At 46.5% G+C, this 25,649-nt stretch overlaps 1 protein-coding gene across 5 annotated transcripts in view; it reads left to right on the forward strand.

The window, feature by feature from the left end:
• Positions 1 to 17,526, forward strand: part of ATP6V0A4 (ATPase H+ transporting V0 subunit a4) — a 30,406-nt gene extending 12,880 nt beyond the window's left edge. For all 5 annotated transcript variants that reach the window (XM_076339916.1, XM_076339936.1, XM_076339898.1 and 2 more), the window contains exons 9-21: positions 1,888 to 1,981; positions 3,418 to 3,630; positions 4,047 to 4,197; positions 4,779 to 4,918; positions 5,228 to 5,385; positions 5,864 to 5,957; positions 7,760 to 7,878; positions 8,843 to 9,059; positions 10,694 to 10,801; positions 12,654 to 12,788; positions 13,742 to 13,859; positions 15,806 to 15,977; positions 17,082 to 17,526. In XM_076339916.1, the coding sequence (XP_076196031.1) occupies positions 1,888 to 1,981; positions 3,418 to 3,630; positions 4,047 to 4,197; positions 4,779 to 4,918; positions 5,228 to 5,385; positions 5,864 to 5,957; positions 7,760 to 7,878; positions 8,843 to 9,059; positions 10,694 to 10,801; positions 12,654 to 12,788; positions 13,742 to 13,859; positions 15,806 to 15,977; positions 17,082 to 17,175 (1,813 nt within the window). In that variant the 3' untranslated portion in view covers positions 17,176 to 17,526. The remainder of the gene's footprint in view (positions 1 to 1,887; positions 1,982 to 3,417; positions 3,631 to 4,046; positions 4,198 to 4,778; positions 4,919 to 5,227; positions 5,386 to 5,863; positions 5,958 to 7,759; positions 7,879 to 8,842; positions 9,060 to 10,693; positions 10,802 to 12,653; positions 12,789 to 13,741; positions 13,860 to 15,805; positions 15,978 to 17,081) is intronic.
• The last annotated feature ends 8,123 nt before the right edge of the window (positions 17,527 to 25,649 follow it).

The following is a 25,649-nucleotide window of genomic DNA, read 5'->3' on the forward strand; positions in this document are numbered from 1 at the left end:
CACTGCTGCAATAACGTTATTGGAAACAGGGGAACTGTACAGCATGGAGGAATAAGCTTTCAAGTTTGATTAAAAATCCTTATTAAAGATGAACTAAGAGCTGTGAAGAATAAGAAGATGGAAATAATTAGGTAGGGTGAATAACCTTTGGAAACGAATACCAGGTGTTGAGTGAGGAGAGATTCAATTCTGGAAAGGGAAGTTTAGCTGAAGAGCACGTGCTGTCATTACACACAGCTCTGGGCTGATCTCTAGGAAACTGCTGCGTGTTTTGTTCAATTTGCAACTGTCCTCACTTGTGTGTGCGCTGGAACTGATTTTGGAGAGCAGGTGGTGATGTATTCTGTGCTCAGACAAAGCCAGAAGGTGATGCTTATCTGTACACAGAGCATGCACGTTTTTGTCTCTTAAACAGGGATAGACCCCATGACCCTCTTACATCTTCTTCTAATTCATCTCACGTGCAGAAAGGCAGCCCTTCAGCAACCCTAACTCAGCGTAACTCCACTGCAGGATGGTGGAAGTGTGTTGCCTTAGGTGGGCAGATGATCTCCACTCTGCAAAGAGGAGTGATCTCTTCCTGAAGACCTGTTGGGGCAATGCTGAAGGACGACATTTATAATGCCCTTGAAGTGGCAGGGCTGGCACAAGCACTAGATATCACTGAACAAACCGAGCAGGAAAAAATGGAGGGATCTCTGCTATTTTAGTTACTGCAGCACCTCAGCTCAGTTAAAGCTTGTAGGCACAGAGCCTTGCAGCAGTGCACCTTGTGATCTGCAAGGTCTCAGTGGGAACTCCTTGCCTGCTCTTTGTGCATGAAGTACAGTCTGGGACTTGTTTTGCAGGCAGGACAGGTAGCTGTATACTTTTCAGAGAGAAATGCAACTTATTTATTTCTAATTGACTGTATTGGGTTCATATAGTGGCTCTACAACACTGCAGTGGAGAAGGTCATGTTGCATACTATAGATGAAGCAGTATAAAACACCTACGTGGATATAAGATCTTCACTCACATATTGGAAGCCCACATTAGTCCTTATTATACCACATTAAACAAACCAGCTGAATCTCCCAAATGCAGCCTTGAGGGTAAGCTTATAAAAGCATTTATAGTGGCCTGGCCACATGTAAGCTGACGTAACGGATACCACTCTCAGGTGTTTAAAATTTAAACTTCACCCATCCTTCCCTTGCTCCCCAGCTGTCTAGCCAAACAGATGGACCAGAAGCCAAGAGCCGGCTGCATGGTCATTCTCCTTTTGTTTTATCCTGGAAATACAGTCGTTTGGTTTTGGGTTTTTTTGGGTTTTGGTTTTTTTACAGGGTTATTTACTTACACAGCCTGCACACACGAAGGGCGTTTGCTTGCTGTGCAGCAGTAGCTCAGCTGCTGCCTTCCCCCAGTGACTGCTCGAGGGTAGTGCAGAGGCAGGGACACGGTATTTTTCCAGCCTCGGTGCAAGAGGGACATCTGTTGGCTACCGAGTTAACGGGGCTGCCTTCGCCAGGGTGGGTTTTTTGTGGCTCTGCAGTTCAAGCAGCTTCCCCAGACGTTAGCAGGGCATCCGTACTGTGGGCATAAGGGAGGTGCCTGTGTATCAGTGCTGACCGCTGTGGAATATCATGTACCTTGTAGCACCTGAGGCAGGGAGTGTTTCTTTCAGCTAGAACAGGCGAAGGGATCCTTTTTCTCATGAAAAGATAAATGTACCTTTTTGGACCTTTCTGGGAGACCACGCACAACTTTGTAGTATGTAAGAAGTGTATACTACCCGGTGAGGAATAAAGTCCGGTTTCCCCACCTTTGAGCTGAGAAGAGTCCAGAGGAAGAAGTAGTCAGTCAAATAAATGGTGTTTCTCACTTCTTTCTTACTGAGGCTAGATTTCGTGCCACAGTCTATCCCTGTCCAGAGTCTGCCACCGAGCGCCGAGAAATGCTTGATGGAGTCAACACAAGGATCGAGGATTTAAACACAGTAAGTGCCAGCAGCTTTACTGGGGTCTGAACCCTGCAAGTGGGACCTGCCCAGACATTTGTCCTATCTGAAACCCTGTGGCCACGGCCAGATCCCAGGCTTGTTTTGGGAGCTGGCAGTGCAGAGCTGGCCAGGGGCTGGGGATGAAGCCACCAGCCCAGGAATGGTCCCCTGCCTGTTGCAGAGGCCAGTGCCTGTGCTCTGTTCTGCCCATTTACACCCCTCAGGAGCTGCTGGGGGACAGCCTCCCATGTAAGGGACTCAAAAACTACTTGCTGCTGTTGGCTGTGCAGAGGTCAGAGGTTTAGATCTTATGATATGGGGCTACAGAGTGGTCATCAGCAGGCTACAGGTATTGTAACCAAATTGCACATTGTCCAAAATGGTTTAATCTAGCTCTTACAGCATGGTTTCCCTCAGCAGCTCACAAAGTTGCTCAGTCACAAGTGTAGTACAACTATACTAGGCTCAGAGAGGACTCTAAAGATTTATTTTATATTTAAATTATGTTTTCTTTACCAAGGAAATGTTGGGGTACTTGTCATACTAGCAATGGAAAGCCAAGACTGCTGTTATAGAAGTACAAGTCTCCAACCTCTTTACTCCAACATTTAACACAGGGCTTAAAATTACAAGTTCAGTTGCTATGGGTGCTCAGTAGCTTGTATATCCATATACTGTATCAGGACTTCACGTGTTTTGGAGGGACTCCTGTCTGTGACCTTTGTATTGTCACACACAACAGACAGCAGGTCCCAAGGCAGGAGGGAATGGACACCCTGTTTGCCTGAGGTGGCCCATCTGGCAGTTGACACCCTGCTGTCACCCCTCTGTGGATGCCTGTGACTGCCAAGCCTGCACGCAAAACTGCTTCCAAACTGACTTTCACTCCTGAGCATCATGGGCAGCTAGGCTGCTTCGGTGCTTGTAGACCACACAGGTTATCTTCCTAACACGTTATGTCCGTTGCTCATTTATGCAGCAGCACTGTGGCGGGCACATGATGCATTGAGGTCCCACCAGGGCCATGAGCTGTAGCTCTAGCAGGGCAGGCACGCTCGTGGATGTGATGTGCCCCAAGTTCACGGCACAGAGCTGCCTACAGGAGATGGCAGGGTGGGAGCGCATGGTGAGATGTGACCGGTCTGTAAGCAACTGGGTAAGGAGCCAATCCCACAGCTCAGTAACTCCCGATGGTCTCCTCTACACTTACAGAGGCTCAGGGCCATGCAGGGAGAGTCCTTATTGAACAGCGTTGTGCACCTGGTGTCAAGTGCTCCTGTGTCCAGACCTGAACACACTGCCCTCCAGGGCATTCCTATGAATCGCTCCCTTTCCGCAACCCTCTTCCACCTGCCTTCCCCAAATAACTGCTAGTAGACCAGGCCACCTATGCCTTCCTATCATCTCGAGCACTGCCTGTGCTGTGCTTACAGGTGATAACCCAAACCGAGTCCCACCGCCAGCGACTGCTGCATGAGGCAGCAGCCAACTTGTGGTCCTGGGGGATCAAGGTGAAGAAAATCAAGGCCATCTACCACATCCTGAATTGCTGTAACATCGATGTCACCCAGCAGTGCGTCATTGCAGAGATCTGGTTCCCAGTGGCTGATGCTGGCCGGATAAAAAGAGCTCTCCATCAGGGAATGGTAAGAGACCAACATTTTGGGTCCCTGAAGCTGTCACCGAAACTGCATTGTTTATATGTTGAGCATATGTTCAGACTTCTGTCTGTTACTGTAATGCTGGGCTCCCTTTTCTGTTTTAATTAAAGCTGAGGTTGTTGCATGATAGCTTGGCCTCGGGGAGTTTGTCAGCATTAAATCTTAGCAGGTTTGTGATCAACCCACAAGGCTCAGCAGTGCTGGCAGCTTTCCCTGAACAAACCAATAGCACAGAAAATGGAAAAATCTGGATATTAGAAAAAGGGTTGAGATATAACACTCTTGAGCCCAGCTTTCATGTTGCTGCCTGCGCACATTTGGACACAGACCTTGGTGCTGTGGGACCGATTCCTCTCTGCTAGCCACCCTGACTGTGTCTGTCCTTGTCACCGGGTTTGCAGGAGCGCAGTGGCTCTACTATCGCCCCTATCCTGACCGCCATACACACCAGGATGGCACCACCCACCTTCAACAGGACCAACAAGTTCACAGCTGGATTTCAGAACATTGTGGATGCGTACGGTGTGGGCAACTACAGGGAGATGAACCCAGGTGAGAAAAACACTCAGTGACCTGCGCCTGGCTTGCTAGAGCCAAAGTGAAGCCTTTGAGCTCCATCACTATCCTAAAACATGCACTCATTGCTGATTGAGAAATGTGAACCATATTTTCTGCTGGTAAAAACTGGTACTGTTTGGTGCATAGGCATGGATTTTCTCAGGCAAAGAATTTGGCCATCAGTCTTCAGTGATTAATTGTGGCAGGAATAATGAACTACATAAATACAGGATGGGGAATAAGTGGTAAGGCAACAGCACTGAAGAAAAGACCTAAGCTCACAAGGCAAATATAAGCTGAGCTTATCGTACTGAGGCAAAAAAAAGTCTAAAGGACCTGAGAAAAGTGTGAAACACTCATCTCAAGGAGAGCACTGAGAATGAACAGAAACCTAGAGTCTTTCTGGTGGTAAAGCTAGTTCTGCATTAGATCTGATTGCCTGGTGAGTAGGGGAGGGATCCTGGAGGCTTTTGAGGGCAGCAGCTATGAGGAATGGTCCAGTGGGGTAGACTGCTTCTCTGCTGAGGTCTTTTTGTTTAGGAGGAGCTGAGCTTCTTGTCCTTTCCTTCCTGCAGCTCCATACACTATCATTACCTTCCCCTTCTTGTTTGCGGTGATGTTTGGGGATTGTGGCCATGGCGCTGTCATGCTGGGCTTTGCACTCTGGATGGTCATTAATGAGAAGAGCCTTCTTGCCCAGAAAAACACTAACGAGGTGAGTACCAGGGAGCTGGTGCACCCTATCAGCATAGGAAAAGGCTCATCATCTCTGTTTGATAAAGAGGGCACCCAGCCTCCCAAAGGCTGAGTGGAGATCCTTCAAAGATGCTCATGAGGCAGAGATTTGGCAAGTAATTCTGCCTGCTTCTACACAGAGACCTGGGTGGGCCCAAGGGACCTAGAGTTTCCTATGAATAATTGTATATATATAGATTAGTACAATCGTGTCTCCTGTTTGCTGAGGCCCACCATTTGATGGGACTGCAGGTACTTTTGTCACTGGCACTGCCTTTTCCCCCTGCAGATCTGGAACACCTTTTTCAGTGGGCGCTACCTGATCTTGCTCATGGGCATATTCTCCATGTACACTGGCTTCATCTACAATGACTGCTTCTCCAAATCGTTCAACATCTTTGGCTCTTCCTGGCATATCATCCCCATGTTTAAAAATAGCACTTGGAAGTAAGTGGCTAAATGTGGGAAACAACTGAAAACACACCAAATGGAGCACATAGGCTTTGAAAGAAAGACACAGTGACTGCCTGTGTGGGGAAGGGAAGAACTCTCTGCTGTGGATGCAGTCATGAATGAACCAGAGGTTTTGTCTGTCACACACAGACGAACTCACTATTGAAATGGAAATGTAGAGTCCCCGGGAACATGCCTGTTTGTTCAGGCACTGATGTGCATAAAAATCTGCAGGTGTCCGGGACTTGATGCATAGAGAATTATCAGTGTGACGGAGACTGTCCTTGTGTAGGACCCATTTACACACCTACACACACACACGTGTGCACACAAGCGCAGGATAACAGTTCACAGAAAGGCTGGAGTTGGTGACAGGTATCATGTGGTAGTCCTCAGCACATCTCACATAAATGTACCGTAGGCGTATATGGTGAGATTAAGCTGCAAAGGCCATTTCACTTTTCTTTTGTAGTAAGGATGTGCTTCTGGACAATACGGTGCTGCAGTTGGATCCGGCAGTCCCAGGAGTCTACTCTGGAAATCCATATCCATTTGGAATAGATCCGGTAATTAAATTAAAATGCTCTAGGATAATTTGTATTTCAATCCTGTTTCTACATATCAGGTACATCAGCAGCTCCCTGCTCTCTCTCCTGAAGCCATGCTCCTCTCTTCTTGCTCTTTGCCTGCTCTTTTCATAGTAGTTGTGAAGCTTTTCTTTAGCAATCGAGGATATATATTGCTGACAGTTTTGCACAGGCAGCAGCAAAATGGTAAGCAGGAAGGAACTTCGATTTCGCTGGAGAGTGGTCTTGCACTGCAGTCTCCACTCTGTCACCAGGCTGCTGGACTCAGTTTCCTTACTTGAGTACTTAACCCATTCCAGAGCTACCTCACAAGTTTGAGGGTAAAGTCCTAATTTCTATGCAGTGTATTTATTGTATGAAGTGTGAAGTAAATGCCAGGATTAGTTAATGGATCCACATTTTTTTCTCTGTGTCCTATTTCCCTTTTCTTGACGTTCTCTGTTTATCACATATTGAAATGCAGTTGTTAACATCAAGCTTTCCTGTTTCAATCTTCATGTCAGCCAATGAACCTCTGTTCTGCTGCATGTGCTCTCATTTCTGTTGGCCACACAAAGAAACACTGGCTTCCCCTGGTTTGCAGAGAGATTGATCTTGTAGGAAGTTTTTCACAAACCAGGCTCTAAAGCTCTGCCCAGGACACAGGCAGTGCAGTTCAAGAAGTCACGACATAGGAAGATGAATTTTCTGTACATTGCCCCATCACATCCCTAATTTAAGTTAACCCAGGCTAGCCCCTCTTCCACCCTGGCTGCTGCTTGCTCGAGAGCCTGGGACCCCTGGCTGGGAGGGAGGTACGGCTGAACAAGTGCTGGCAGGGAAGGGGTGGACTGGAAAGCACCAGCCCCTGCATGGCCCTCTCTATGGAAATTATCCCCGTCATCTGCCGAGAAGGACGGACGGCTCTTGGCATTTTGCAAGTCCTAGAAGGATGGCTGAGGTATATCTTGGAAAAGAAAGAGTCAACCTGAGCTGAGGAGGCTAGGCAGTCTCTTCCATAGCAATAGAAGAGGCAAAGCATGCCAGACAAAGGCACATAAGCGAATGTTTTGTTTTCCAAATAATCCTGTCTTCCCTGCTTTCTCTTCAGGTGCTATACTTAGTGTCTGAAAAGAGGTATCTGCTTACCATCTTTGGGGTCAGAAGGCTTTGGGGTCTAGAAAGTTTTACAAGAAAGGAGAAGGAACCTCGGAGCTCTGTAATGTAATAAAGGCAGGAGTGAGAAGAGGGATGTGGTTACTGTCCTACCACAGCTGAAAAGTTACTGCAGAGAGGCAGGCAATAATCTGGTCTCCACGGCCAAAGAGCTGGAATGAGCTGGTTTTTTGTTCAAACAAAAAGTTTGAACATGCTCTGCCCTCGGTACTTCTCTGGTGAAGGCGGAACAAATTTCCATAGCAGCAGGAGGGATTTTCTCATGCCCTTCCACCTCTGCTAAAGGAGGTGACTCAGCCTAAGGGCAAGGAATGAGACTGAAAAGATCTAGGTTCTGCTACCAGCCTTTGCATCGGTTTCTGGAGGATTGCAGCAAAGTCACTACATCGTTTCAAATCCTTGTTATTTCCTCTGTTAAACAAGAATACTTTATACCTTTTAGATTAGAAGCTTGGCAGAGTGAAAAGTATTATAAGGAACATCTAGATATCTGTCACTTGTTTTCTTCTTACTAGAACTGTCAGGAGTAAATTGGTGGCATCAAAGCAACAACTGCCACAAATCTGTTATTGAGCAAACACCTGAAAACCTTGTTCTTAGGCCTCTCTCTGCTCCTTTTCCCAAAGATCTGGAATGTTGCATCGAACAAGCTGACTTTCCTGAACTCCTACAAAATGAAGATGTCGGTTGTCATAGGGATTGTGCACATGATTTTTGGGGTGGTACTCAGTCTCTTCAACCACATGTAAGTTTGTTTCACCAAGCCCGTTGCTGCAGCACACAAGTCCTCATCTTTAAACTAGTGTCCTTCATTCAGAGAAAGCCTCATATCTCGGACCGATGACTGGAATTTTCCCCTTTCCCCAGTGTGAGTAGAAATGCCCCGTACACTGACTCACGCCACTGTTGGTACAGAGTGCTGAATCCAAAGGCCAGAGGACAGCTGTCACACTGCAGATATTCTCTTGGATAAACTCTTTTTCGCTCTCTTATATTCATGATTTTGCAGAAATGCTAAAGTACACTAAACTAAAAATATATAGCACCTCCCACTATTGATAACTTCTGTCTTGAAAGACAAACTCTTTTGGTCCAATCCAAAGCACACTGAAATCTTGCACAGTGTGTGTGCATGTCTTTCTCCTGACTTAGTGGGCCTTTGGTCAGGATCTGTGGGTGTGCATGTCTATACCTCTGCCTCTATATTTTGGAACAAAAAATAAGAAATGGTGATAGAGTGGAGGGGGTGACACTACTGTCTTGAGAGACTTTCCAAAGCTGGAGGGTGTGTAGTGACCCTCAAGGATGGAAAGTGTTTGCAGGTGACAGAGAGGAGGACTGCCCCTATAGAATAGATTCTACACCTGGTTCTGACTTTCCTCAGCGTATAATGCCTAACTTTGTAAATTAGCCATTTTTTTTAAAAAATGGCTTTTATTTCAATGTATTAATCTTTTGAGGTGCTGAGATACTGGTGGGCCAAGTACAAAAACCTGGAGAGAATCAGTGTCACAAAGCTTTTGTATTTAAATAATGGCTTTCATTTATAAGAACTGCAATTACAGACTTCTTTCTTGCCTAGTGGTAGTTGTATGTTTCTTACATTATTTTCCATAGACTAAATGGTGTACAGTACTGCCATACTTGGACGCAACCTTGAATTAATACCCACTGTATTAATTGTAGTTATCTTTCCTGATTCTTTCCAGCTACTTCAAGAAATACATAAACATTATCCTTCAGTTCATTCCAGAAATGATTTTTATTGTCTCTCTTTTTGGCTACCTGGTCTTCATGATTATTTTCAAATGGTGTCATTTTGATGTCCACTCATCCCAGAGTGCACCAAGCATCCTCATCCACTTCATCAATATGTTTCTGTTCAATTACGGTGATGCTTCAAATGCTCCATTATATCTGCATCAGGTATGGATCAAGCAGCTCAAATCCACTGTAGCTGGTTTTGGATTCACAGTGGGTGTTGTGGAGAGTGGGCATAAAGATGGGGAACGAGCTCAGAAGCTCAAACACAAGTGCCAGTCACATAAGAGAAGTTTGTTCTTCTGGTATCCGTGTTGGCCTTGCAGACAGGTAGGACACAGAAGCTATTAATCGGTAATGCACAGCAAACCTCATTCTTAGTGTCATCCTTACAAGAACAATGATGCAATTTAAGATACTTTTGGGGAAAAAAAGAAAGAAGGGTGATTAGAGATGCAAAGGTGGGTATTGCAGATGTGCTGTCCTGAAGTCTTGGCACAATGCTAGAGACAAAGCAAGCCTCTCCTTTCCTGATAATTTCTTATTTCTTCTTTGGAAAACTTGACAATATTTAATATTAATAAATTTTAATATTTAAAACATAATATTTTAAGCTAAAAAATAGAAGTAGCTAGAGGATTTTCTGGCAGCTTTTTGTCAGAAATATCTCCTTTGGAGAGTTCACTTAAAAAAAAAAAAACAAGCAAAAAAATCTCCCCTAAGACAAAACTTCTTTTAAAGTCATCTCTATTTATTTGCTCAGAACACGCATTATTTTTTTTCTTGCTTGATTGTACATCAGCAGCATCAATGAAGAATCTGCAAGCAAATGCTGCCTCCAGCCACATGTATGCATCTACATCTATACAGTTGCACACTCTGGCAGTTCAATGTGAGCTCAGTTTTAGGGTGAGTCAGAGTTAGTAGAGAGTCCCGATCAGTTCCAAGTAACTGCATTAAGGCTGCAGGGCAGTTTGGGAAAACACAGTTTTCCCAGCCTTCAAAAAGTCATTAAATAACATTTTGTTTTGTAACAACCCAAAGCCTTTCCAAGATGGTAATTTTTTTCCCATAGTCCTATCCCCCTACCCCACCAGTAACTGTCTGTGCCATCCACCTGGGTAGTCTAAATGCAAAGACTGTATGAGACCAACCATAAGGTGATCAGAGATCACAGCCAGCTTTAAAAAAATGCAAAAGTTGTAGCTTGGGGTTTTGTTTGTTTGTTTGTTTGTTTGTTTTTCTTAAAGTGCAAACAGTTATGTTAGGACAGCAATAGGGGTGGCATACTGCAGCAAGAACACCTTATATTGTGGGGGCAATGTGTTATCAAACCTAAGCTATGGGGATTCAGTTCCCTCCTGGAATTGCTAATGTAGAGCAAATCCTGGATTCCCTGTTTTCCAGGGGAAGACTTGAATGACTTGGCTCTTACTGCAGCATTTCTACGCTGACCAAAGCAAGGCAGACTGACTGGCTCACCCAGCAGTTAGGACATTCACTTGGGACACTGGAGAGCCAGGTTCAAGTCAGTAACATTGGGGTTTGGCAAATTAACCCTTTCCAACATGAAAGCCTTTCATCTCCAAGTCTCCAGCCATGTCTAGCTGGCAGTGCTTTCTGGAGCCTTAAGCAGTATACATTTATTTTCATGTTCTTACAAGCAGAGGAGACTCAACCAATACAGGGAATATATCTGTTGTGTAAAAAAAATACCATTTTATAGAATCAGGTTTCTAACCATAAAGGCTAAAGGAAGTAAAGTAACTTTTTGCTCTTCTTGTTGTTTTGTCTTTCAGAAAGAAGTGCAGAGTTTCTTGGTCATATTTGCTCTGATTGCTGTTCCCTGGATGCTCCTAATTAAACCTTTCATCCTCCGAGCCAACCACCAGAAAGCGCAGCGCATGGTAAGGGATGTGGATCAGGCAAGGGGGGGTCAGTACAGCAAAGGCAAAGCTGAGGAGACAGACCCCAAAAAGTGTTTGCAGTGATCTAATTCTGCTTTTCTCTGATCTCAGAGTTTCTCTGGTGATTTCAAACTGCGCTTTACTGCACATGCGCCAAGAGCATGCGTATGGACGTTTGGCTGAGCCATCTAAATGGGAAGCAGGAGCTTTGCTCACAAGGCCATACCCTATTTGTTGGGAGAGGAGTTAGGCTGACACTGAGCTCTTTCAAGTGTCGTATCCAAAACCAGAGAAGGTTTAGAAAGACTGAAGTGCTGGTAAAGCCAAGACAGGGCAAAGACCTCACTTCCCAGTCCACAGCCACCACTAACAACTGGTTGGCTGCTCTGTAGGAACAGGGCATCTGCGATACTCCTGGCCTTGGAGAGTTCAACCCTGCTTGGAGGAGAGGCTTGATTTAAAAGCTGTTGCCTGCTTTCCAGTAGTGCTTTCTTCCCTAAGTGATTGCCTTCACATTAATGAAGCCCTCCTTCCCATGGGGTCTGTGGTTTGCCCAGCTCTTCAGCACATAACTGCGGCAGCTGCAGTTTCCCCAGTTGTTCATTAATTCTCTCATTTATTATGCTAACAGGACTTTACTTGTCTGTCAGGATTTACTTCTCTATAGTTGGAGTTAGTGCCTGGAGTACCTTTTATAGGGCACAGATGTTTCCATTTGAAGAAAGAGGTGCTGGTTGTGCTGTGTGACCTTTTCCAACCCAGTCACTTCTGACCTATAACTGAAAGCCAGGTCCCTGGGAGACCTTTGCAGCCCTGCCTCTGCGCTGTAATTTCTTATTTTGTCATTCTTCTGGGATTTGGATGAAAGCTTGACGTGGCTGACTCCATCTCCTGCTTTTATGCTAGTAACATCTGACAGCTTTTCCCCACCTCCTATTATGGCCTTGTATTTCTGTTCCTAATTTTCATATGTTAGCTGTCTGATCACATCTTACATTTACCCAGATTTATATGTTTGCAACAAAGTCTGTTCTCTATGCTGACATTCAGGTAAAGCAAAGATAAAGTGGGTGTGACAATGATTACTGCTGCAATAGGAAACAATATGTTATCATGAGACCTTACCCATGAAACCTGCTGGAAGCTATAAAGAGTGACAGGACAGAACCTGACAGAAGCTGTGAGGTCCGTATTTGGTTATGCTGTATAATAGGACTGTTGTAGGCATATAATGTAGGGCTATTCTTATGCTGTGCTGTCATTTCTGGAGTGAGGCTCAGATCAGGTTGTTCAGGCCTCTAGAAAAGCTCTGTGAAAAATTATTACAGAGAGAAGATGGGTTGTCATAAGGCTTTTGTCAATTTAAAATTAATCAAGAGACCTGAATTGTATTTCTGTCGGTATCCCAGGAACTGTGTGACCTTCATCAAGTCACCTCATCCTTTCAGGCTCCATTTCCCTTTCACTTGATGCTAATTTCTTTGATTTGCACCCATCTAATTGAGATCATCAGGTTTAATGTGCCTCAGTTTTCTCATTTGCCAAAAGTGGTGGATCTTCTCATGGTGGGTATAAAGGGTGCATTATGAGACTAGAAACTACCTCCAAATTAGTTGGAATCACTGGAAAATGCTCTAGGATGGAAAATATTTAAGTATTATTAGCAGGAGTTCTCAGTTTCTGTGGTCCATGATGACTGACTATTGTTGAAATTGTCCTCATGTTCATGATATAGTCCTTCATACGTTACCCATCATGAGGTTATTGATGGAGTTCTGTGCCATGGTCTGCTTCATTTTGCTGTCAACCTGTAGCATGACACAAAAGACATATTACATTTTTTTCCTGAAAGATTCAGTCTCAAGCCATCTCAGGAAACCCTGGAGGTGAAAATGAGGTAGATGTCCCAGAAACCAATCACTCTAAGAAAGCTTCCCAGGGAGACCACAGTGGTGGCCATGGAGGACATGAGGATGATGATGAAGAGGTAAGAAAATGTGGGCAGAAAATTATTCAGACACACACAATAGTAGAAGACACAAAGTCAAGCAGAAGGCTTTTGCAGAATTGCCAGCCCTTCTTTTTAATAAGATACCAAGACACACTGTTGCAACAGTTTGTGTTTCCAAACAGAGTAAGCTTTGAATTTTCATAGAATGAATTCCTCTAAATTTTTCCTTTAGTTTTGCCTGCTGAGGGCAGGCATTCTTACAAACCTCAAGCTTTTGTTTCCCTGGGGGAGGGCGTTGTTTCACTTCCACATTGCACCCAGAGAAGGTCAAACCTTCCCCAAGAGTCAGTGAGTTTTCCTTCCTTTAAAGTGCAAAGGAGCATTGAAAAGTTGGCAGCCTGCAGTGTTGGCTAGGGAGAAGAATCTTCCTTTGGCAGATATTGTCAAGGGCTTCTGCAGTACTCAGCAACACAGTTAAAAAAGTGACAAAAGTGTTTGTAACAGTTGGAAGTACCAACAAAATTGAATGTGGGTGTGGCTGACTGTTCCCAGTCACAGGGAATCTTCACAGTCTTAGAAGATATGTTTATTCAGTGATATCTCCCAAAATGCATATGTCAATAGGCAGATAGTCTGAAAAACCCTATTTTATATAAGAATTTCTGTCTCTACAAGAAATCACAAAGATTGGTAGCAACTGGATTGCCATCTTATTCCAGATTTGAAATTGTAAGACTGGAATATGAACTGGTTCCCGAACATTTGCTTTTCACTGGAATTGTAATTCTCCAGGGAGAATGTATGGGAAGATCATAGAGAACTGACAATTTTCAAAGCAGTCTTTTTATCTGGGAACTATCTCTGTGTTGCTCAGGACACATCAAGGAAAAGGGAGGAGTATGAAAAGCCTTTAGTGGAGTGTTGCTCTGTTAACCAGAAAGCCCTGAACTAAGCACTAATAAAATGCGTTTGGTTTAATGTTGTTTCAGTTCAATTTTGGAGACACATTTGTCCACCAAGCTATCCATACCATTGAATACTGCCTTGGCTGCATCTCCAACACAGCGTCCTACTTGCGGCTCTGGGCGTTGAGCTTAGCCCATGCACGTGAGTGATTGACTACCTGTTAGTTACCTCACCAGCAACTCCATGGTGATCACTGCTTCTGCCAGTGTTTGATTAATGCTGCAAATTTCTCCATGAAATCAAAGTTCTCCTTGTGGACGTTTGTGTCTTGGAATGTCTTCCTTCAGGTCAGATCAATCCAAGCGTTTTGTGGTGGCCATCTCATTTTTTAGTGGTGATCTCCAGCAGCTATATATCAGGCAGCTCCTGACTGCATGGCTTGGGACTCCTTGGTGGCTGGGACCCATTTTCCACACTGCTCTGTAGCCACCCCTCTGGAATAGTCCTCATGGCGTGTGGCATGGTGGGAGGTGCAGTCCAAATGGGTAGTCCAGTCCACAGAGTATGGGAACCATAGCTTCATTTCCCAGGAGGCACTTGCTATAGCCTAAGGGTATGCAGATGAATGTAAAAATTACTTGAAACAGTTTTGTTATTTGGTTCAGCAAACTAGAAAGAAAAGTTTTGGTTCAAGAACTCCTGGAACTTGTTGTTTTCACTGGGATTTTTCCCAGCAACTTTTAGTGGAACCTCACATTCCATGAGAAATGTACCACATTTCAATGTCTTTTGTCTTGATTTAAGATAAAAACAAATGCTCAAATACTAGAAATTGCCTCAGGCTGGAGCTTCAGATTTTCAATTACTCTAATTTTTCTGAAATGTTTTTTATTAATATTGCTGTACCGCCTCTGGCTAGCAGTTACGCCTGCCCTAAAGAATTGGGCACACAAAAAAGGCAAACAAAAGGGGCGGCACGCCATGGATTGACAGGGGTGAGCTGTACTTCTTGGCACAGAAATGAGCTTAGTAGGAGTCGAGTGGAAGCTAATACACATTAGCTTTACATGGAGGACAGGTATCTAAATATAAACTGACTAAAAAGCTTAGCTAACGGCAGTCCTATGTGTTATGTCAGAATTCTGCCTGGAAAACCACCATATTCCTTTGCAGCCTTACAAACTGGCATTGACAGGAGTATTTTTTCCTGAGGGCAGCTGTTGCAAGGGATCCCTTGCATCTGTTATCACCTAAACTAACAGGTCATTGAATCTGTAGTCTGAATACGGCTCGAGGACCAATGAGTGGCAAAATGGAAAATAAGGCTGAACCGGTGGCTGGAGCATCTGGATGGAGAAGAGCTGGGCTAAGTCCTTGCTTTGCCTGTATCACAAGAGGAAAATTGCTCAGTCCTGAATCTATCTAATGTGATTGGGGTAGTTAGGTTAGGAGTATGGTTTTGCATTGACAGGACATGTCAGATACACCAGTGCTGTGAATGTTGATATAAACCTGTGCAGGAAAAATAATCTTTAAGAGCATGCAAGCAACCTAACATTAATACAGCCTGCTTTGAGTGGGACCAACCAGTTGTCCTTTTTTTTTTTTTTGCACCACAGCTTCTCCATGACACCCTAAGAGAAGTGGTTTGGAGAACAAATGAGAATTACACATCTCCTGTGGGTCTTAGCTAGCATCGATGACTACAGCTTGTAACCTAATCTACACATGTATTGACTACATCAATCAATCATGTTCACTGGGATTTAGCAGCAGGTAGTCCTAGAAGGCTCCGCATACTGTCTATCTGCCATGTTAAAGAGGTGCAAATTAAACTGATGACTGTACCATGCGAGGGTAACAGCAGTCCTGGTAGTGTGCTCACATGGACTTGCGATACAAAGCCAAGCCAAAACAGCACCATCAGCTTCTGACACAGTGAAGAGGAGCAATGGAAAACAATCTGCATCTGCTTTCCTTCCCCGGTCATCGTGGAGAGGCAGGGTGGCCATACATGATTACTGTCATGTACATTTTATCCTAGGCCAGCTCATCTAACTGGGAAAAACGGGTGAGCTACCAGACTGCATGCTGTGTCTGTCCATACCTGTTGCTCAGTGCTGTTTTCCCTTTATTTCCTTTTGCAGAACTGTCAGAGGTCCTTTGGACCATGGTGATGCACAATGGGTTCAACAACAGCGGCTGGGCAGGCCTCATTGTCATCTTCATCATCTTCGCGGCATTTGCAGTGCTGACAGTAGCCATCCTGCTTGTCATGGAGGGGCTCTCAGCCTTTCTGCACGCCTTGCGTCTACACTGGTAGGTGGTGTGGTCTCTGGGAGCTTTTCCCAAAGCAGTCTTTGGGAGGGATCAGGCTGTGGAAACAGATGGCCACACCAGCCGGTGTTAGACATGCCATGCTAATACATATGCATTAGGACATCGGTCCCCCTTGGCAAGTGAAGCAAGGGAGACTCCTCCAAAGGGAGGTCAGAGCTCCCTACTCCATCTCTGAGCTGCTCCCTGGAGCAACCTGCCTGTCTTCCTGAGCCTGTGGGGGCTGTGGGCATGTGTGGCAAATGGCAACCTGCAGCTCTGCCCTGGTAAACACGCAGAGCCACCGAGGCCACCTTGACCTGCCTGATAAGGCCTGAAGGCACAGCCACACCACTGGTTGTGTATCCCACCCAGGGTTACCATCAAACAAGCCAGCTGGGTACTACCTACTGCAGCAGGAGTTCAGCCAGGGCTGCAAAAGCTGCAGAAAACCTGGGTCAGCACTTGTGCCATTAGGCCAGGTTGAGCTCCAGGCTGTTTTGGCTTTGTGGCAAACCAGTTTCAAGTTAGCTTATGTCCACCTTAACTAGACATCAGTCCAGGCAAGGACAGAAGTGCGGACGCACTATCAGGCTAGTGTGTAAAGCAAGACCAAGGTAACAAATCGCCCCTCACCACCACCATAACTTGGTATCCTGCCTGAGCACCCAAGCTGTGGCCTTTTTCACCATGTAATGTCCCACCACAAACCACAAACGCTGCCAAGGCAAAACCATGGTGCAGTTGCTTGTCATTGTGCAGGGAGGGAGAGATGTCTGTCTCCCACCAGTGTGTGCAACCAGCAGGCAGTTATCCCAGCTCTCAGAGCTGCTAGAAGCAGTTTAGTGGGCAGGCAAGGTCCTGCTAACTGGCCTCACGAGGAGTGTTTCCAGGCTGACTGATGGAAAGTTAAAGCTGATGCGTGCCAGGTCGCTCCCTGGCCTGCTCATTTCTCATTGCTGGCTCGAGAAGGAGCCCATGTTCCAGGCTTATAGGTCACCATCTCTCATGGCCTCCCTTTTCCTCTGGGTGCCACATTTCAGCCTCTCAGCTGGCCATAGGTCCTGCCTGTAGGCAGCACTGACACCCTGCTCTGTTCCTCCCCAGGGTTGAGTTCCAGAACAAGTTCTACGTGGGAGCCGGGTACAAATTTTCTCCATTCTCCTTCAAGCACATCATCGATGGCACCGCAGAAGAGTGAAGCCAGTACATCACTGCTTCACTCCTCAGACCAGGCTCTATATTCTTGTGGTGGCTCAACCATAGTGGTGGCTCATCCCATATACCCCAACCTCAATCATAGGGGTATATGGGATGAAACAGAATGGGATGTGGCCCTTGAAAGAAGAGCAGCTGTAGATTAAAATGTCCTAGCTGCGTTCACATATACTGCTGTATCAGCTGAGAGCTGAACTACCTCGGCTGGGCTGGCTGGACCCTTGGCTGTGTATCTCCACCAATGTCTTTACCAAGTACCTGGTCCTCAGCATTTGATCGGGTCAAATGCTGGCTGATGCAGCTTTGAATTAAATTGGTTATTAATAATCAACAATGGAGCATGTGTTTTGCTCCATTTACTGCCTTGTCTTTGTGGCATACTTTTGTCTGAGGAAAATATGTTTCGGCTGTTGTTTCAAGCTGTGGTTGATTGTATGACAACGATTAAGTCCCTTATAAGATTGCAGCCCTTCATTTAGCACACAATGCAAACCAGCTCAAAGACAGATCATATTGCAGGCTTGCAATTTTCTACATGCTTTACTACAACAACCCTCTTTTTATCCGATTTGCTCCAGGGCTTGACAGCACTGGGTTATAGACGTTTGCACACATCATCACTTAACAAAAGTGTTAGTTTTGAGCTGTGTAAACAAAAGAGTGTGCCAGTTTCCACATTGGCAGCCAATTTATTTCTCTCTATTGACGTGTTTCTCACTGGAGACTTGAGATGACTCCCCCTGTGCTGTATTTTTCAAGATGGGTTGTTAAAGCAGGCTGTGTAGAAATGCTAATATCAAATGAACAGAAAGAAGAGAGGAATCAAAACAGTTGAGATGAATTTGCAGTATTGATATACTGTGATCTTTCCTAAATATTCATGAATTACTAATCTTTCAAACTGAATAGTGTTAATTGTGACAGGCTATTTTTTTTAAGCATGGGGGATGTAAAACCCCCCCACAGATTTGGAGGTGACAGTGTTTCCTCCCATGGTGTGTGACAAAACAAGTCTCATTTTCAAACCTCGCAGCCCTGATATCCAGCTCCATGAAACAAACCCACCTGGGAGTGTTCCCTGCAGGACACACAGTGGAACGAATAGTCACCACAGGCCGTGAGTCTGCAGTAGTCAGGCTTGAGAGCCACCTTCCTGCTACAGTGACAGGGGAGAAAATACAGCCCCAGACAAAGCCATTGTTACACTTTTTCCCTTGTGGTGCCAAGAAGCCATCCTGGCATTGGGCACTGGTTACCAATTGAGCCAGGAGCCTTTTTCCCTTTCAACAACAGCAGCAGCTGGAGCTGAGAAGAGGTGGGCACAGGAGTGTGTCCATGACCCACGCGTGGCCTCGTGCCACCAGTTCTTTGGGCGCGGGCACAGTCAAAAAATGCATGGACATGAATGCAGCTGGTGTCACAGTTGCTCAGCATATGCACATCACCTTTGTTTCTTCCTTCCAGCCTATTTTGTTTATTCCTATTCAGCTGTCTTGAAGCAAGAAAGGCCAAACTAGTTTGGTGCATTACCAAACGCAGAGAAAACAATTTGCTTTATGAAACAGAGGGCAGATTTTCTGCACAAACACGTGTTTTATCTTTATTACACCTTTCCATGTGATTGCAATGTAACTGAGAAAGTGATTACCTGAAACAGAATATCTGTTCCTTTTAGAGCTTCTTGGTGTTTTGCTTTTTGTCTGAGGTTTACATTTTAAGCAAGAAAAACAAGTTATCCTGTGAGTACTGCAGGTGACAAGATGGTCTGTTGTTTACTGTACTGAACAGCGATCCAAACATTTGGCTTAATTCTGTATTCAGAACCCCCTTTCTGTGCGCAACTGAATAACGCAGCAGAGCCTGGGGCTCACTTGTGCATTCGTGATATGGGGACGGCACTTCCCCACTCCACACAAGGACCAAGCCCACTTATAATCAGGGAGCATTCAGCTGAAAAATTGCTGAGAGACAGGGCTGTTCTTACACACTTTGAGGAGAGCCCTGGCTTTCATCTGGATTGCTTTTACGACTTACTTAAAAACCCAGAAATGTTCTAGAGAGTATCTTGTTTTTAAAAGGTTTTCCTGCAGAAGATGAGGGGGATTTTGGAGCAGAGCAGTGACTGCCCGTTCCCCAGCACAGCTGCTAAGCTGAACGGGACCGTGTTTTCTAGCTGATGCTGTGAACGTGACCACCAGGTGTGGTCGGATCCAGCAGAGATCACCATTACAGACTAGTAGACGTTGGTACAACACCCTGGTGTCCTTATCTGGACCTTACTCATTGCTGGAGGAGGTGCGACTTCCAATTACCTGACCGGGAACTCTTCCCAAGTCAGAACCTCAGTGTGCCCCTCCGAGGCGGACTCAGGATCAGTGCCTAGGGAAGAATGGGTGCCTCTGGATCCAAAGCTCATCCCATTTCTAGGACAGTGTCTGTTTCTGAGAGCTGGTGACATGAGTTATCTCATTTGGAGAAAATTAGTACAAAAAAACTCAGTGAATGACCATGTAGGAAGGGAAAGGGATAACAAAGTCAATCAAATGGGTTTCAGTCGCTCACACACATTCTCTCCTGGATTTTTTATTCCTTCTCACGAGAGCCATTGCTGTGTGTGGCCAGGCCCTCCTGCCAGGACGACTTTGGTGATGTGGAGAATGAGGAAAGCCAGGTATCGAGTTCTTGTCCAGTCTCTTAGGTCCTCTAGACTGATGATGATGAACTGGTTTTTGGACTGAACTTTCATAAACCTAAGGAGTCAACAGTTTCTTGGAGCTTGGCCTCAGGCTCCTGTAGCGAACAGCACTTTCCTCAGTGTTTACCTGTGCGATGGCTCTCTGTCATTTCCTTGGCCGGCATGGAGACTTTTCTTCTTGCCCTCACTCTCTTGTTTCTCCTGGAGCTTTCACACATGCAGACGTTTCTGTTCATGCTTCACTACGACCAGTCTTTGCACTTCCATGGCAAATAACTAAAATATCATGAAGTGGTTAAAAAAAGCAACAGGCATAGCAACCCTTTGTTCAATCCCAAACACCTGGGCCTGAAAGCACATCTGTGGCTGAGAATTTCACTGGTATTTTGGTCATTTTTCCCCTTCTGTGCTGGGAAGCTGGAATGCCAAAACATCTGTACCCTCCTGTGATTGCACACGTGTTGTCTGAGTTTTGGCAATGAAAACATAATGGTATGGATCTGGCAGCCCGGAACATGCATCTAGTTCAGCAGATGCCAATAACAGCTGTAGCTGAATATTAGATATTATTAAGAGGAAAATAAGGCTGTGAAATAGCATATGTTGTTTGGTAGCAAATGTCTTCCTGATGCTTGGAAGCATGAGATTCAGCATGGGAGCTACATGCTTTGATAAAACTATTGCAGCATTGCTGCCAGCTCAGTGTACATATTTCAAAAGAGAAGGATTTTGAGAACCCTCATGGAAGAGAGAGACAGAAAACATCCCAGCATCTTCACTGGGAGAAACTAAAGCCAACGCCAACACACTTGAGTAGTAAAGGTCAACGTATACTCTCCTAGTCAAGAGCACATACCTATCGTAGCTCAGATTCACTGGCCAACCCAACCTGTAGCACAGAGATTCGTTGCATGGTGAGGTCAGGATCACTGCAGCAGTTTAAGCCACGAATGCTCCCTGCAGTTTGGTACTCAGTCAGGAAATTTAGAAGGATGAAGCAGATGGACAAGCCCCATTTTTTTCGTGGTGATGGCACCTGAGTTGGCTTCACCTGGCTTGAGGGGGGCTGTTGGCTGCAGTGCCTGGGTGCTGCTCCTGGCTTTGCAGGGGTTAGCAAAGGCCCCTTCCATGGACGCTGGTGCTGCAGGACCTGCCCCCAAAACCTGTCAGCTAAAATCTTGCTGGTGTAGTAATAGGGGTATCTCCCCAGTGCCCTCCCTCCATCTCCCTTGGGTCATCCCTGTGGTGGGCAGCCCCTGCGGAGGACCTGTAGGTGCCGTGGGACCAGCACAGGTAAGCACTGGGGCACCCCGCCTGCAGCACCTACTTCTGGGGGGCGGAGGTGGGTGGAGAGGGACCCGCCTGTGCCGGCGAGGAGGAAACCTGACTCCTGGGAGCTGGATCCCAAACCCACAGCACGGCAGAAAAGAGGAAAGGTCTGCTCCTCCGTGCCCGAGACATTGCAGAGGTAAGGAAGCTTCACTCAAAAAAAAAAAGAAACAATATCTAATCAAGCCTTGGCTTAATAGTGGGGGTATCTGATCATTTGTATGTCATGTGCAGAAGCTCTCTGACTTTACTGACAAAATTCCCAGCTGGTCTCACGAGCAGCGTTGCATACCATGTGCCCTTTGCTGTCTTGCAAGCCCTCCAGTGTGGGGCCACGGCATCCTGCTGCCGGGTCCCAGCAGCAGTTTCATTGCGCTCTTGGTTGCTCCCTTCGGGTGGAGGATGGCTAATTTCCCCGCCAGCAGCAGCTTTGTCACTGCTGTTCTTTTGGTCCATGTAATTGGCATTTAGTATTTTCAGTAGGATTTACAAATAGCGGGAAACCTGTGGCTCCCTGCAGAGGTGTAATAGACACTAGCTACTCCATCAGGGCAAACAGTGCTGCAAATGTTTGGGATGAGCAAACCGTGGGTTCAGTAGGAACTGTTAGGGGGTTTACTGAAGAGTTACATCTAAATCTCTGTCTTTTGGACATAAATGCTAAAGCAGAGCGTGCAGTGCCAGGGACTTACCTGAACCGTGGCTTCTTGTCTGCTCATGGATGAGTGAATTTTCCTCCAGCTGCCCCAATACCCTGGAGAGAGGGGGATGCAGGTGCCTGCACAGGTTTCTGGTGTTATTTGAGATGCTACAGCAGGTATCCCACCTGCTTACCTGTTGCTATTTGGGAGCAGTGTAGGTCTCCCGTAGGTGCTATCTGCCATCCTGATGCCTCTGTGGAGTGTTGGAGGTGGCAATGCACCCTTCTGCTTGAGCACCTGAGCCTCAACAGCGATCTCACATGGCAACGCAGGGGATCAGGGTTTCCTCCCCTTTTCTGGAAGAGCTGCAGCACTTCCCAGCATGGCGGCAAGTGGCCCAGAGAGGGTGAGTGCCAGTGAAACACTCCAGCGCCTCTCAGCAAAAATTAGCAGAGTATCCCAGCATCAGGCTTTCACGTTGTGGTGGGTGAGGGCTCAGGGCTTGATCCTTGCCCTGGACATGCCCCAGCCTGGCCTGCCAGCACCATGGGCTGTGCCTGCCATGGGCTTTGGAGGACAGTGGCTGTTTAACCAGAAACAGTTGTGACGTGGCAGCTTAGGGCAGAATGTGTTTGCAGGTCCCTAATCATAAAGGAACGGAAAAAGAGGCCCACAGATTTTGTTGTTGCAAAGCCCTTCATGATTCAGCCACACAGTAAAGCTTTACCTCTTCTCGCGGGCTCTTCCAGGCACCTTGTTTGGTTGCTCTTGAGCCGGTTCCACCTGGAAATGGTCCATAGCTGGTGGCCAGTGTGGTCAGCTGGTGTCACTGTGTGCTGCTGGCAGCTATCGCTGCCTCCAAGGACACTGCTGAGAGACAGTTGTAAGCAATATCCTACACGTCCTCGTGGATGCTGACTGTAATGATCTGTAACAGCAAGGTCAGTGTATGTGACCTGACTGACTATCTGCCATTAGGCCTTGATGACCTCCTTATAACTGTACCTCAGTATAATGCTTTTAAGGTATCCAACCTGGGAGTACTGTAACTCTGTGCTTCCCACGTTTGTGCCGCCCTCTATCTCAGCTGGGATTTCGTATCTTTCATTAGATGTTCTCGGTCATTAATTCTCTCAAGATCTCACCCTGCTGCAGCCTCCCTGATCACTGCTGGGTGGCCGTGAATGCTGCCTGGGCCAAGTCCGGCACCCCTGGAGGGAGGTCATCAAAGGAGAGGGTGTCGTCAAATTACAGATGGATTGAGCCCCCCCACCCCAGCGTCTGAGCATGCACTTGGCAGGAAATTTGTGGGTTAAAGCAAGTGGTGTGCTTAATCCCTGCTGTGGGATTAAGATGAGTTTTTCTGACTGGGAAAAGCAGCTGTAATCAGGCCAAGGGATCTAGCGTTGGAAACCAGAAATACCGGGCGAGGAAGCCAGCTCTCCCCTGTTGCAATCCAGAATGCACGGCTGTGTTTCTTGCTGAACTGAGAAGATGGGGATTAGCGTGGCCAGGGGGTGAGGCAGAGGATCAGGTTTGCAGCGGGAAGCGCAGACTGGGTGAGGAGAGTTTGGTGCTTGCCGCTCGCTGTCCACGCCATCCCGGGGCAGCCGGGGTTAGGGGCGTAGGCTGGGTCACCCTGCCTCTTGGCATGGCTGTTCCTACCCACTGGCTCTGTGTCAGTGCATGCTCTCATAAGGCTGAGCAATTACAGAGTGCAGCACCTCTACTTCTCACTCGACCCTGGCTCCCAAGGGGTGGCAATTTCTGCCTCCAAGAGGGGCAACCTGCTGCCAGTCATGTATGTCTTGGCTCTTGGAGATGCAGCATCTTTTGGCTGCCTCTGCATTTCATTCACCTCCGGGCTGGGGAAGTTGTCACACGCTCTCTTGTGTTAGCAGGTCTCCAGTCTTCCCTAAGGCAGTCCCTGGACTTTCCATAAAAACATCCAGTGCAATGCGATGACTGATCTCCGTCAGTTCAACTAACTTGCCTTGTGATGTTTCTATGTATTTTCACAAAAAAACACTCTGGGAAGGGACATGTCCTAATAGCTGCCTGAAACAAACCCATGTTTGAGCATACCTGAATGTTTCCACTCCAGCGCGGGATGCTGCTTTGCTGGCTTATTGCTCAGATGGCTTTGTGACTGTCCAGAGGTTTCACAGTTAAATCCCAGCCTTGCCCAACAGTGACGGTGGACCCCAGCAGGAGCTGAGATGGCCACTGCACCGAAAGAGACGGAAAATGCTATTGGTTTGGAGGAAATCCACACGGAGAGACAAGAACCCCCAAAAGGTGGGTTTGTATTGGCAGGACTAGAAATTTGGGTCCTCATTTAGCCAGGGTAGAGGAAGGGTGCCCAGTCCTGGCACTCCAGCTACCTAAAACTTCTGTACATGGAGCCACAAGCATCAGCTTCATACTGCTCCTCTCCCATCACAGCTACCAGACTGGTGTCTGCTACCTACGGCGATGGGAAGAGCTGGCTGGCTTGGTTTTTCTCAGGCCTCTGCTTTGTGTAAATATTTTATTATATCGGTAATTCAAGGATTCTGTCATTTTGGATAATTTTTTTTTTAAAGAAAAATATATTCTATTTCAAAAGCATTTTAAAGTGAAAAAAATTGTAGAAAAGCATAAAACGAAAAGTTCTACATTTGCAAAAAAAAAAAAGAAAGTTCTCCTGAAATCCTGCAGTAAGTTCTGTTCGATTTCAGAGGTAATGTTGATGGGTTTGAGACGTTTTAGTTGGGACGTAAATGGCCTGACAGAAAAATTTATGCAGCTATGACTTTACCTAAATAAGAGCTTAAAAGTATACATATACTGAAAGCTTTCTGCCAGGTCTGTTTATAAAGTCATCCCAGCCCTGATCTTGAGATGCTTTGTTTGCTCTTGAAATGGGGGTGGGGGGGAAGTCAGGAATAAAGGCTTCGGAAACGAAACTGAGCGCAGAGCTCCTGGCTGTGCTCGTCTTGCAGGGCTCAGGGCTGGGGCAGCCCCCAGCTCACACTGCCCATGCCAGGAGCGGGCCCGTACCCCAGGGGCACAGAGGGGCTGAGTCCCGGGTAGTTTGGGCAGAGGAAGAAAGCAGACCATTGCCCAGATGCAGTACCAGCCATGGGTTTCTGAAGCACCTGGGGTAACTCAGGACAAGGCTCTAAAAGCCCCAGGGGAGCGAGGCTGTCCTTCCCCTGTGCCCAGCTCGCCCTCTCCCCCGCTGGCTGCTGTTTCAGCAAACCCTGACGTGCCCGGCCACCAGCATGCCCAGGGGCTGGTCAGTGGACAAACAACTGGTAGATGTTTCCAGCCTTTTTCCTGGTGCAGTCCCACAGTAACATGAAAAATGTTCACGTTTCATAAAGAGGAGGTACAATTTGACTGCTGACAGATTTTTTGTCTCTGTCTTTCTTTCCCTTTGGTCTTCAGGGCAGAAGACGTTTACAGTGCAAGAAGCTGTGGAAACCATTGGGTTTGGGAGGTTCCACATTGTGCTTTTCCTGATCATGGGCAGCACTGGGGTAGGTGTCTGCAGCCATCTGCACTGGCCCAAAAAGCACTCATTTTCCTTATTCCTGTGCAATAACAACCATAAGCACCATGGGCACATATTGCAGCCCATTTTTTTCACATACATCTTCTCAAGCAGGATTTCTGCTGTTGTCATCTTTGGCCAAAATCGATATTGGCCACAAATGATATCAGACCTACTTCAGGGCAAAGCCGAGCAGGTTGGCCCAGAGCATCCTGGCCTGGCCCCTGCCCTGGAGCACTGTCCCACCGGGCAGC

The sequence above is a fragment of the Aptenodytes patagonicus genome, chromosome 1 (assembly GCF_965638725.1).
Source record: "Aptenodytes patagonicus chromosome 1, bAptPat1.pri.cur, whole genome shotgun sequence".
NCBI classification, from domain to species: Eukaryota; Metazoa; Chordata; class Aves; order Sphenisciformes; family Spheniscidae; genus Aptenodytes; species Aptenodytes patagonicus.